Source organism: Girardinichthys multiradiatus, chromosome Y (genome assembly GCF_021462225.1).
Source record: "Girardinichthys multiradiatus isolate DD_20200921_A chromosome Y, DD_fGirMul_XY1, whole genome shotgun sequence".
NCBI lineage: Eukaryota > Metazoa > Chordata > Actinopteri > Cyprinodontiformes > Goodeidae > Girardinichthys > Girardinichthys multiradiatus.
Genome location: NC_061818.1, coordinates 24,263,707 through 24,277,696, shown reverse-complemented (window position 1 = coordinate 24,277,696; position 13,990 = coordinate 24,263,707). Strand labels below are relative to the sequence as shown.

General features: G+C 41.3%; 1 protein-coding gene across 2 annotated transcripts; it reads left to right on the top strand.

Moving 5' to 3' along the window:
* The first annotated feature begins 11 nt into the window (after nucleotides 1-11).
* Nucleotides 12-5,322, top strand: LOC124863814. 2 transcript variants are annotated; one of them, XM_047358312.1, is made up of 4 exons: nucleotides 12-150; nucleotides 2,861-3,547; nucleotides 3,650-3,763; nucleotides 3,995-5,322. In XM_047358312.1, exons 2-4 carry the CDS (start codon nucleotides 2,903-2,905, stop codon nucleotides 4,943-4,945), a joined length of 1,710 nt encoding a protein of 569 aa, XP_047214268.1. In that variant the 5' UTR covers nucleotides 12-150; nucleotides 2,861-2,902; the 3' UTR covers nucleotides 4,946-5,322. The 2 variants fall into 2 exon arrangements, with proteins under 2 accessions (XP_047214268.1, XP_047214269.1); XM_047358313.1 differs by lacking the exon at nucleotides 12-150 and having other exon boundaries at nucleotides 1,099-3,547.
* Nucleotides 5,323-13,990: the final 8,668 nt, after the last annotated feature.

Genomic DNA, 13,990 nt, shown 5'->3' with positions numbered 1-13,990 from the left:
TATTTGACGCTATTTGACGGTTTACGCGTTTGCGTATGAGAAACGGCTGTAGAAAAACATCAAAATCGTGTCTCTTGTGTACATGAAATCACCCTTTTTTTTATGTGAAAATCCGACCGAGCTTCCTTATTTTCCAGAGGATTCCGCAGGGTGAGCGCTGCACTTTATTTTGGCTGTTGTTGTTAGCTAGCACAGCTAATCTCTAGGAGTTTCCTGCACTTGGGAATTACCTTCCAACAGCCCTGTATAGGCATGCACTTGTAAAACAGATAGGATAAAATTGGCGTATTGTCAGTAGTTTATTACAAGTTATTACAATGACAGCAATATACTTGTGCTGTAAAGTCTCCTTTATTTTGAATCTATAGTTGATCAGTCTGAATTTAGAGATATATAAACAACATAATAGTCTGTTTTTTTTGTTGTTCTCATTTAGTGTCCCTTGTAAAGTTTTAAAACCACTTAAACATTTTCACTTTTTGTCATGTTAAAAGCACAATCTTAAATCCATCTTTGTTTTAATTCATTCCACTGTATCTCTGTATTTTTATAGTCGTCTTATTAGAAGGTGAAATTCCAACCCAGTCTAACAAGTTTTCTTCCAGTATTGGCCCGTGTTTCGCTCTACCCATCTTCCAGAAATACCCAAGCATTCTGTTTTTCTTTAATTCGTACTCGTACTCGTCGTCTTCCACTTTATCCGGGACCGGGTCGCGGGGGCAGCAGATTCAGCAGAGACGCCCAGACGTCCCTCTCCCCAGACACCTCCTCCAGCTCCTCGGGGAGAGCCCAAGGCGTTCCCAGGCCAGCTGAGAGACATAGTCCCTCCAGCGTGTCCTGGGCCGTCCCCTGGGCCTGGAACACCTCCCGAGGAAGGCGTCCAGGAGGCATCCGGTATAGATGCCCGAGCCACCTCAACTGGCTACTCTCGATGTGGAGGAGCAGCGGCTCTACTCCGAGCCCCTCCCGAATGGCCGAGCTCCTCACCCTATCTCTAAGGGAGTGTCCGGCCACCCTACGGAGGAAGCTCATTTCAGTCGCTTGTATCCGGGATCTCGTTCTTTCGGTCATGACCCAAAGTTCATGGCCATAGGTGACGGTAGGAACGTAGACCGACCGGTGCTTTTTCTTTAATTAGTTGGTACAAATAGGAGAGTACTACTAAAGGTAATAAAGACTTTTCTGCAAAACAACCAGGACACCTCCTTCCAGATATTTGCTGTGTCTGTGACAAACTGGAAGCAGAACTTCTTAAGGCTTCTTTTCAGCAATGGCTTTCTTCTGACCCCCCTTATTCCATAAAGACCAAATTTATAGAGTCCATGACTAATAGTTGCCTTTCAACAGATTATTCCACCTGAGCTGTGGATCTCTGCAACTCCTCCAGAGTTACTACAGGCCTTTCGACTACTTCTCTAATTAATGTCTTTTTTTGCCCAGCGTGTCACTTTAGGTGGACGGTCATGTTTTTGGTAGGTTTGTTGTTGTGCCATCCCCTTTCCATTTTAAAATGATGGATTGAGCGGTGCACTTTGTAATGTTCTAGGGTTAGGATATTTTTTTACAGCCTAACCCTCCTTTAAACTTCTCCATTGCTTTATCCTTGACTGTTCTCTAACATTCTCTAACAACAGTCTCTAGTTTCTGCTGCACTTCGCACACCAGATTCTTATAAAATACATCAAAATTTCTGGCTTTAATGTGACAAAATACAAAGGAGCTGTGAATTTTACAAGTCACCTTATCCATGAAAAATTATAACTGGCAGGAGAGTGTACATGTTGATTAAATACAATGTAAAGAAAATTAAAAAACAGTTAAGTTAATCTATTGTCCACATATGTGGACATTTAAATAGGTAACTATTCTTGCATATCGTTAGCTTCATTAGGAAGGTGAATGTTGAATCGCACTGTCTTCTGCTTTTTTTGTGTCTGTAATTACTATAAATCTGTTTTTAAAGGTTATATTATAAAACCTCAACACATACTGTTTGGTTTATGCCTGGATCTTGTTATGTCAGTGAAAGGAGTTTCTGAATATATCTCAGCTCAAGAGCAAAAGCGTGACGAGTACCTTTTTTGGGGGGAAGCTGATTAATGTTTAATTGGTTTCCTATTTGCTGTAAAGATTACAAAGCAGAGAAGAGGAAGAAGTTGGAAGACATGTTAAGCATTGGTTTAGTTTAATTTTTCTCTGACTTTATTTATTTAGCACAATTAAATATCAAAAATGCAAAACATATCATACAAACAAATACAGTGAAGGGCTGGATGCAAATCCCAGAGCTGATTTGAATCCTATTTAGATAGTACCAGAGATTTCCTAAAATCGTTACCACAATAAAACAGGCCTATGAGATGAGGATATAACCAGCTAAGATTGGACAACTAAACTTTTGACTAGCATTACATCGATCAATGAGTAGCAGGCACCCCTCCTAAAATAACCTTATGTTGACCTTTTTAAGGTAATCAGCCCCCTGTGATGTTTGTACTAGAAGACTATTTTATATTAAACATTTAACAGAAGAACTAGTTATAGCAGTTATCCACACAGTAGGTTTTCTGATCCTACTACGATTAAGTGGTTGGTTTTACTTAAAAATTTTTTTTATCAGTATAACATAACCAGCCATAAATACAGTAAAGACCAAAATTATTCATACCCCTGAAACCACCACAAACAGATGCACATCCAAAGCAACAGGCAAACTTCAAAAACATCACAGGACTTGATATTCCTCAAAAAGCACTTTGATTGTTTTAGATGCACTTACAGTAAATACACTGCAAGTTAACAGCATTAGAGCAGCTCAGCAAACATTAGCTGTTACTAATTTATTTCCTGAATCCTGCAGTGATTGGCGTCTGCACCGGGGGTTTATCTATATTGAAAGAGCATGGGCCGACTGGATGATGCTGCTAAACACAAAGTGGTGGAGCTGCGGAAGGCTGGTCTCAGTTTCCGCAAAATCAAAGCTGTTCTGGAGCTGGAGAACATCAAGGTGTCTGCTCAAGCCATCTACCTGTACCTGAGGGAGTTCCAGGGGAGGCCACCAGGGAGGGTAAGACCACTGGAGGCCAGAGGTAGCACATTGGCACCACAGGCTCAGGCTCAAGCTGCAGCAATTCAGGAGAGGTGGAGCAATGTTCACCTTCAGAACCTGAGACGGGACGGGCCTCATAGTGCCGAGTATGCAGCTCCTACTGACTGCTCCAAACAGGTATCCACAAATTCAGAGGTTAATGCAAATTTCTCTGGATCTGGGGAGACCAGCGGTAGCAGCAGGCTGGAGCAGCAACCTGGAGAAAATAAGGAAGAAAACGACATCCAGATTGTTAGTGTCACTTCACTTGCACAGTGTGGCCTGCAAAGGGGGACCCAACCAGCTGTAACAAGAGCAGAAACTGGTACAAACATGTCTTCCATGTTAACTGCTTCTGGAGCATTTATGAGAAGGAGAGTTACACCTTCTCCAGCCACCAGTTCGATTTTGGCAGCTCGAAAACGACTTCTGGACAGAGCGTTGTCACATAAGACAAAGGTACCTACAGAGTTTTCTCAGCTGTAAATTGTTGTTTGATTGTTTTAAAGTTGTATAAATTGTTAAACGTTCTTCTGTTTTCTATATAATGTTATTCCACAGTCATTCCACCAGGTGGCAGCGTTGTTAAGGAGAGATCAGACTGGTGTTCAAAGTTCAGATTTGAGCAGTGCTCTACCACAGCAGCCTGCAACCTATGATCTGACCACTGAAAAGGTGAGAAATGGCTAAAAACCAATGCACTTCTTGCTCCTGTATATGATGTTTTCTTGGGAGCAGTATTTGTATATATTTCTTTTAATCTAGAACCTGTTTTATTTGGAAAATATGGTCAAATTATATCAATACAATAGCATCATCCAGCAGAGAAGTAGCAGTTGATAAATGCAAGTATGAACAGTCTTTTTTAAGATTGCACCATTTAACATAATGTTTTTATTGTTTTAGACTGTTATTGAGGGGCAGCCTGGGGGTAATGGTTCCCCTCAGCGCTTTGCTCCACAAAGATCAGGACAGAGCCTCCGCTCCCCTCATCCTCCTCCACGTGTTGGGATACGCCTTCCTAATCGTCCACTGGCACCGTTGGCATCCTCAGCTCCAGGGACTGTTCTTCATCTGCAGTCTCCCAGGAGTCAAGGCGCCACCACTCGCAGCGAAGGGAATCCAAATCCACCACAAGCAGTCCAGGATACTAGAGGAAGGGGTAGTTTGCAGGACCAGATTCAGATCCTTGGCTCTGAGGTGCGCAGCCTGGGCCTTGCAGTGAAGATGCTGGTGGAGCAGCAGTGCCGTCTGGAAAGGGAGCAGTTGCAGCAGACACAGATTCAGAAGCAGATCCTCAGCACTCTCCAGACATTTGCCTCTAAAACAGGACTCTGTAGCAGAACTCCGCAGCGGCTCAACAAAACTCCCTCCCCATCCTCTTTGCCAACAGCCTCTGCCACTACCTCTTTTGGCCAAGACACGTACACTTTTAGCCAAGGCACGTTCTCTCAGTGCAGCCAGACTCAGCCAGGCTATAACTCCTTAGAGAGATTAGAAAATGTAGAGGCCTTTAAGGTTCCAGGAATGAGCCCTACAAGCATAAATGGGTTTCCACCGTGTAGTAACGCAGAAAGCCTTAATCTTACTCACACTCCCTCTCAGACACAAACATATCCAGCTGCATACCCACAGCAAACAGGTCAAGCACTCATGCCACCTTACACACAGTCGTACTTCTCCACATACAACCAGACACACACTCAGGCCTTCAGAACACCAGAGACTAAAACATCAGATTTTTCCAGCAGCTGTTCTGTGAGGACGTTCACAGACTGCAGCAGATCTACCCAGCAGGTCATGAACTCTCCTTCACACGACCAGCCACTCAGTAGCATCAAGGTGGAAGGACCTTAGATTCCAATGTTTGGTCCTCAGAAGAACTAGAACTTGTTTCTCTTTTAAGTTACTGCATCATTGTTGTGTAAGGTACATATAAGGTACATTTTAAGGTATAATTATAGAGAAGAAGCTGTTTTTAATTTATTTATTTCTGAGGTAAATTATCCAGCAACACATACAGCAATATCTCAACAGAGATGAAAGGTTTTTCTTACACCCCTCTGATTTATTTTGACCCCAATTTAAAGCAAATCATAATTAGTTGCTTTTTATTGACACACTTTGTATGTTTTTATTTTTATTTTGTCTTGCATCCCCAGGAAATGTGACACAAATTATAAATTTTCATAACTCTGAACCGTTTCAACAAATAAAAAGCAGATTTCGATCCAGAACGTGTAATTATTTCACAATGTAAGGTATTTCAGTAATGTTTCAGGAATGTTCACTGCCGAACACTTGGAAAGGAAGAAGCAATTGCTCCAAAAGAAACTTTAAAAAAGCCAGATTACAGTTTTCAAATGCAATCAAGGACATAGACAAAGGCAGCATACAAATCTGACTCTGTTATACCCGTTCTGTCTGGAAGTATGGACCATAGGTCAAGCAAACCATTGTAAGAAGCACAGTTTTTTTTTTAGCTAATCCTATTTGTATATTATTATCTTTAGGATTCACAAAGTTGCAGTTTTGTAATTCTGAGTGCCGTGTGATCTGAATTAAAGACATTGTTTGTTGTTATAAAACTGCATGGAGACATGCTAACACACAACCAGTCAGGCAAGACAGTAATCACAGATTGAATTCAATTTGCTTGCTTGTTTTTTTCCAATAATCACGTGCTTTATGTTGTGTAACACTGAAGCTCCTATTTTTGTGATAAGCGTCTAATACATTCAGTGAGCATTTGATTAGTTGTAACTTGATGTCAGTTGGTTAAAATCTCTCACAGGACAACAAGTTTGCAATGAGGTCAATAAACAATCCATGAACCTAGTAGGTTATGCAGGAGGATGAGAGAGGGTGACATCTGGTTTCGGATCCAGTTTATCCTCTTCAAATACAGAAGGCAAAACAAAATAAAAAGTAGAAGGATGTTATTAAGCTCCACTGTGGCCTGACTTGCTTTCTCAAGAGGTGATTTTTATCTTGCCTAACACAAACAAGTGAAAGTATGGAACATGTTGTGTTTTGACTCTCATTTTCACTTAAATTATACAGTGCAGGAGGAGAATAAAAATTAAGTTACAAAATTTTGCCAATTATGTGCCAGTAGCTGAGCCGTAACATTTAACTGTCTTTAGTCTGTGTCACTTCTGATGAAGAGAAGTGAATCAAAAAACAATTAAATAAAATCTCCAGCTCTCTTCTTCGCTTGCAAAGGAAGGCACACAGCTTCTGGGGCTTTGGGGAGAGGGTGAAGCCTACAGCAGGAGTTAGATCTAGCTGATCTTTGGAAGTACCAGGTGAGAGGTGAAACAAAAGCACCAAAGGAGGGAGGTGAAGAAGATAATTCTGGCCAAACTCTCTCCAGGGCACATTCTGCGACCTGAAATAAAGTGTAAAACAATCGCAGAAATGGGTTATTTATCTAGGTTGCAAGCTCTTGTAGCAACAAGTCCGGGTTTGAGGACATGCTTGTGTCTTCATTGCTGGAAATTTCTGTCTCTAGAGCCAACAAAATCACGAAGCTTAATCCTGCTTGTAAAACATTTATTCAACTATAAAGAAAGTGTTGCGAAGTACCTGGAGAAAAAGGCAAGAAAGCTTCTCTCCTGATGAATTTGTCCTGTCTAGAAAATGTGAAGTGTTGAAACCGTAAGGATTCTTCTCTTTGCTTTTGTCATACAAAACAGATATAAGTAAGAAGAGAAAAAAAAAAAAACTGTTGTTTCCTGTAGGTGAAAAGAAGTCCATCGGTCATATTTTGTTTGAAAAAGACATTAAAAAAACAAAAAAGATTCACGTGAAGAGCTGATCTCCTGGATAGAGTAGCCCTGAAAAGTAACGTGTTTGCTAGTTGCATGAGGAATGGCAAACGGCACGATATTGGCAAGTCTCTGTGACTCATGAACAACAGCATCAGTGTATGGTAAGTTCCTCCTATCCTCGACTCGAACCTGGCGGTTTCCAACCACCCTGCTCAGTTCCTCCTGAACCCGCTCTGGAGGCACATCAAAACCAAATTCATCAAACTACATTACACTGCATTACCAACACTATAATATGTAAATTGCCACCTGAAGCAAGTTTGCGTTTTGAACCTTGAATGGGAGGGCACTTGGCCAAGTAAAGAAGACACCACTTCAGTGTGTTTCATGTCATATCATTTCCAGCTGCAAATAGGTTTATCAAACTGTAGAGCAGGTTTTGATCATGGTAGTGTGGATTCTTGATGCCAGAATCCTTGTACAACACGAATAAAATAACTAGTTCACCCTTCTGCATTTGCATCGTTGATACGGGTTCTTGAAGTTTGAATTCTTACCTCCAGATGTTTCTTACGAATCAGGAAAGCATCAATAAAACATTTGCAGATATCAGGGTCCTGGATCTTCTTGAGCTCTTCTATTATCTTACTTGCGTCCGCCTTCCCGTCTTCCCCATACTTCATTATAGTCTTCCAGTTTTTTAGGTAAGGACCCAGGCAAGAAAAAAAGTTGTATATCCGGAAAAGGATCAAACATTTAGACTAATAAGTAAGAAATCATATTATGCCCCAAACAATAGTACAACATTTATATTCTGTAAATATTCTTGTAAAATAGTGAAATATTTCTGTCATACCAATAGGGAAGCTGTTCCCGTCAGATGTATGAGCTCATTATCTCTATGTATGTAATTTAATCCCAGTTCAAATCCATCTGTTCTGTGAAGGCCTTAGGGATGTGTTAGAGAGAATTAGTGAACAAACATCACGAAGACCAAGGAACACAGTGGAAAACGTTAAAGCAATGTAATGTTATAAAACAATATCCTATTTTAACATCGCACAGAGCCCTGTTGAATCCATCATCCAAAAATGAAAAGAGTATGACAAAACTGCAGACCAACCAAGACATGGCCTCCCACCTAAATTTACAGGAAGGCCTAGGAGAACATTAATCTGAGAAAAATCCAAACGGACCAGACGAACTCTATAGAGCAACTGCAATGATGGTAGGGGATCATAGGGCTGTTTATGCCTAGTTTTACAAGATGATTAGCAAGATTATTAAGAGAAAGCTATAAGAATCCTGTGTGCAGTATGCCACAAGCTATGTGACATGGAAAGTGACCTTTTTGGCCCCCATATAAAATGCAATGTGTGGATGCATACAAATCAGATACTTTCCACAATTTCTTTGATTTTTATCCATAAAAAATAAAACTTTAAAGCCTTTCCCTTCCCTTCCACTTCGCAATCACATGCTACTATTAGTTAAAACAGTAAAATGCACTTAAGGCAATAGCTGTAATATAACAAAATGTGAATTAGTTTAAGGGGCATGAGTTCTTCTGCATGAAGAGACTTGCAAAATAACACTATGTTTGAAATTATCTAGTCCTGAGCAATTTAGAAACAAATGGCATTTAATCTTCGAACATTTCTGGGTTCTTTCTGCATGGAGTTTGCATGTTCTGGGGAGCAGTCGCCAGCAGTCTACCGGCGAGAGGCAGAGTACACCCTGGACTGGTCAGCAATCCATCGCAGGGCGGTAATCTTAACTTCAAGTTGTTCAGATTCTTTAATGAGTTGCTGAGATTCCTCAATGACTATTTCTTCACTCATCTTCTTCTCCATTCCAAAGTCCTTCAGTGTTTTGAAGATAAAAACAGGAAACATAGTCTGCAGAAGCTCACAAAAATTGGACAGTAACAGAAAATGTTACCTGGTGCAATGAGTCTAGATTTTAGCTGCAGGACTGACATGACTGGTACTAACCATTTTTCACCACTAGGTGCCACCGGAATCTGTTATTCGTGGGTGTGACAGGTGCAGCTTGTTTTGGTGATCTGCTGGAGCAGTATAATGGTGCGTTCACACTGAACGCGGATTCTGCGATAGGAGCGGCCGATTTACATGTTATCCCTATGTAGAGCTGCATTCAGGAGCGGAGCAGCACGAGGCGGTGCGATGGAGACGAAGGACGTGGTGCGAAAGGTGCGCCGTGCGAAGAGAGCAAAGGACGACTTGAAAAATCTGAACTTTTTTCTAAATTCGCGTTGCGTCAACCAATCAGGGACTGGATGTGGCTGTGACGTAGGGTGAAGGACTGCAGCAGAGAAGAAGCTGCTTTCAGTGTGCAGCAAGCCTGAGTTGTATGACTCAAGTAACTAGCTGAGATTTATTTACTCAAAACAGAAGACAGATGGACAGGCGTTCAGCAGCAGGGATATAGCACCGGTAGTTGGTATCCCGGAGGCCGATTCGTCTCCCAACGCAGGACAGCAGATCTTCGAACTGGGTCCTGGATAGACGGAAGTACCGCTGAAATTGACCGTCATCCAGACGCAGCTCCTGGAGTAGATGGTGGTACTCTCCGAACTGTTCCCGTCCCTGAAGAATCTGGTGAACCCAGGGACGTTGACGGCGATTTTCGGCTCTCCACAGGTAAAACATTATCCGTGAAATCCATGTCCGTCATGTTCAGTTGAAACCAGCTAGCAGCAGATAGAAGCTCCTCCTATTTGATGATGCTGCGAAGCGTTGCCGTTTGTTGACATGTGGCTATGCGAATTGCATGCGAAATGTCAAGCGAGCAACAGGACACAAATGACACAAAAAATTCGCAGAATCCACGTTCGGTGTGAACGTACCATTAAGAGGACAGATTGCCAGCACTTCTTTGCCTGAGTGTTTTGCCAACTGCAGTACAACCATCTGGCCCAATCTTGTCTCATGTTGCTATGAACCTTGCAACTTGAAGAAACTCTCTTGTTTTGATCCAGGTGCCTGACCCAGCCTGACTCCTTGCGGAGAGACCTCATTACCGAACCCGAACCAAGTTAACCCCAGGATCAAGCCTTCAGCTGGCAGTCCGTCGGAGCCAACCTCCACGTCAGCTTAGCCGAACTCTGTCCACTGTCCGACGGTCAAACACGCTCCGATCATCGAGGCTCCAGGTGGTCCCTGGCGAATCCTCCCCTCGGCCCAGACTCTGTAGCCATCTCCCTGGTGGAGCGAACCTCGCTCCAATGGTAAGCCGTGTTTTTTTATTCAATCAGCTGTCGAGTGGCAGATTACTCCCCTGATCTGTTGTTTTCTTGCAGTTCACCTGCTCCTGGTCGATGATCCCGTTCTCACCATTTTCACCCAGTTAAATAAATTCCGAAACAGTCTCAGTTCTCTGGGTGTTTACTGCATGTGGGTCAAGTCGGCCTCAAAAACTGACTATATACAAACACACACACACACAACTTGTAATTTTTAATGTCCTGTGTTGCATCTAGAGTTAAGTAAAGAAAACATACCAAATTAGATAAATACTACCTCAGACATATTTTTAACTTTCATCTTTCCATCCACACTCTCCTTTATCACAAATTTTCCTTGAGAGCAGCAATTGTTAAATTTCTTTATTTAGTTGGGAAACTATTTTCTGTGTGAATGAAAAAACGGCAACATTAAGACCAATAACTGTGTTAAAACTTTTACTAATGTGTTTACAGTATACTAAAAACAAGTTTATTTATATTTTCAAAACCCTTGTTCTAAAAACAATGTAAAATGTTTCATCAATCAGAAATCTAAGTAGAAAAACATGAAACCAAAGCATAACCATGTTGGGACCTACAGCCATGGATTTCCACATTAAAACTCTGGTACATACTTTTCTGGAACTTTTCAAAATAAAGTGCATTAACCTTCTTCCAGCACAGCCAGGAAAGGGGATAACTGCGGACTTCCTGTGGCGCCATTACCCAAAATAAAGCACAACTCCGAAGGGGGAAGGGGGGTAGCAGAGGACTTCCCAGTGATGCCACTGCCCGTATAAGACCCCCACCCTTCCCACATATCGCTCTCTTCCACACCGATGACCATCGGGATAGGAGGGAACAAAGCGCGCTGATGTCTTTTGCTGGCAAAAAGACATAAAATTCAACTGGATCCAAAGCCATACGATTATCGATCATATGCAAAGTTAAGTAGAATGAAATACTGTTTGTGTATCCGGTATTTTCATTCATGAACGGGAATAATTAAGGTACAAGCATTACTTGACTGTCTCTCCGAGGCCCCACAGACGCAAGCGGTGTTCGAGAGGAGCCCCGGCTAAGACGCAGTCTGGAAGGAAGACTGCAGCGGACAACGTTCGTTATTCATCCACAGCTGGAGGTTAGCGGGAAGCTAACCTTCGTTCACGGTGGATATCTCTTCAACCTTCGTCGCTTGGACAACATTCCTCACCACAATTCATGAGGTTAAGTGTTTGGGCAGAATAATATAGAGACAGATTTAGGATGAAATAATCTGAACGTTTTCATTCTATGAAGTTTTGTTTTTGTGAAATCCGGCTATCTTGGCGCTAGTAGGCTAGCTACAGCGCGTGCCGGTTGGTGTTCTTTGTATGTTTTAAAGTTAAGATAAACTTTATTTAGAGGGTGGTTTTAAACAGAACATTGCTCATAACGCGCCGTCCGCGCTTATGCATTTTAACCCTTTTATTAATCCTGGTATTTTAAAGGTATGTGTTGATTCTGGTGCTAAGCTTCTTTGTTAGCTTAACTGCTAACGGTAAGGACACGTGTTTGCTAGCATTAAGGCTAGTCAAAAGAAAGGTTGTTGGTTTTCAAGCTAGTGAATAATAGTCTCTGAACATCATTTACTAGAGTTGATAACTAAGTAAACACCATTACGCCCCATTTCTCCAGAAAGATTTGGCTCTTTTCCAAAATACTCAATAATATTTCTTCAAATATTATTTCAATAAATAAAGGCAGTTAATTAGACACTGTTGAGAATTAGTCATCCAGGAGGTTGGTTTTATTCAGCAGATCATTATTTAAAACATTATTTTATTAAAATAATATTTTACCTGATCTTGCATTGTGAAGGGTTGTCTAAACGTTTGCTGATTATTACCTAAGTTGGTTCCAAGACTAACTTCACTTCACTTCCAGATTCTTCAAGATAATCCTTGGTTCTCAAACATAAACATTGCATGGTAATGTTGCATCACTCTTTTTGGCCATGATTTCCAATCATCTTTAATCAACTTGTTTATATTGTACATAGCCCATTAGTCTTGATTATTCTTTAATTCTGCTTGGTAGTTTAGTTGGATTGTTTTAGCATAGTAAAGAGTTTGTTGATTGAAATATGTTTGACTTTGAGTTGACTTATTTTTGTTAATAAATTCTTGTATTTTAAGAAATTGTGTGAATTCATTCCTTATATGTGCAGAGTTTATGCTGTTCAATAATGCCAGAGCTCGTCTCACACCTTTCTATTCTGTCCTAATACCATCGCCTTAATGGGGCTGGTATTCACAGGACAATCCTTAACAGACCAAAATATTATTTGATAAAATATAAAAATATTAATATTAAAATATTAATATTAAATATTAAATAATATTCTCAGATTCATATTTACAACAACCATAAGCCCAATCCAAATACACAACTAAGCAAAACATGAGTACAAAAACTAAAGCATGACCAGGAAAACAAACAGAAGAACGATTCAAAACCTTAACTGTGAAAAAACCCAACAAAAACCCAAAAACACCCACAAATCATAACAACCTCACCCTCCTTTGACACACAGGATCCACAGCTGTCCAGTAACGCCTGAAATGTTTTATCTTTTACCTCAGCCATAGACTCTTCTGCTTCTATATGTTTGCCTTCAACCATATCAGAAGATGCTGATGCTCCCTTTGCCTCCCCCTTCCACCTGTGTGGCTCAAGAAGTGAGGTGAAGAGACAACTGGAGAGACTGAATCGGAATAAGGCTGCAGGTCCAGATCGTGTCAGCCCTAGAGTCCTGAAGGGCTGTGAAGAGCAGCTCTGTGGGATTCTGTGGCACCTCTTCAATCTTAGCCTGGCCCAGAAGAAGGTTCCAGTGTTGTGGAATACCACCTGTCTTGTTCCAGTACCAAAGAAAACTCACCCGTCAATGACTATAGACCTGTTGCCCTGACATCCCATATCATGAAGGTCCTAGAGAGACTCCTGTTGGCCCACCTAAGTAAGCAAACAATAAACTATCAGGACCCCCTTCAGTTTGCTTATCACTGTGGAGTTGGAGTTGAAGATGCCATCATACACCTGCTTCAACAAACCCACTGTCATCTGGACAAAGCCAGCAGCACCGTGAGGATCATGTTCTGTGATTTATCCAGTGCCTTTAACACAATCCAACCTGATTTGCTTTGTCAGTGTCAGAGTTAGACACACTGATAAACTCAGAGAAGGTATGCAATGAAGACACAAGCGAGTCAAAGTTATCTTTGGCTGGCCAGGGAGAGACAATTCATTCTCTCAGAGGAGGTGCCCTGTGTCACAACCTTTTATTAAAGAAAGAAAAAACACTCGTTACAGCATTGTGGGTGTGGCTACACACAATTTCACAAATACAAGTCCTACTGAATAAAACTGGTTTTGTCCATATACTGATACAGCCCACACATCCACATCTGCGAACAGTATTCTTCCCAAAACTCCCCTACACACACACAAGTTCCTGCTCAGTCTACATAGCAACCACCCAAATGTAACTCAAAGACAACATGACAATTCTGTTAATAGTTCATAAAAGTACTTCAAAGATAAATGTAAAAAGTTTTCAAACCACTTCTATCAAAGTTCACCAAACTAAATCATAAGGATAAAGAATCTTTTTAAACTAAGCAATGATAATTCATGTACAAATCTTCCAACAGTCAAAAACTCCAGAAGACTCAGGTGGAGGCCTCAACAATCACCTGGATTAAAGACTACCTTACAAACAGACCACAGTTTGTGGGACTGAAGTGTTGCGTGTCTAACCAGGTAGTCAGCAGCACAGGAGCACCACAGGGGACTGGACTCTCACCATTCATTTTCACATTGTACACCTCAGACTTCCAGTAC

What these genes read in the sequence shown, in the direction of transcription:
- LOC124863814 (XM_047358312.1), top strand. Translation starts at nt 2,903, where the DNA reads ATGGGCCGACTGGATGATGCTGCTAAACACAAAGTGGTGGAGCTGCGG. An exon ending in CGTTGTCACATAAGACAAAG is followed by an intron (nt 3,548 to 3,649) that starts GTACCTACAGAG and finishes GTTATTCCACAG; the next exon opens with TCATTCCACCAGGTGGCAGC. An exon ending in ATGATCTGACCACTGAAAAG is followed by an intron (nt 3,764 to 3,994) that starts GTGAGAAATGGC and finishes TTATTGTTTTAG; the next exon opens with ACTGTTATTGAGGGGCAGCC.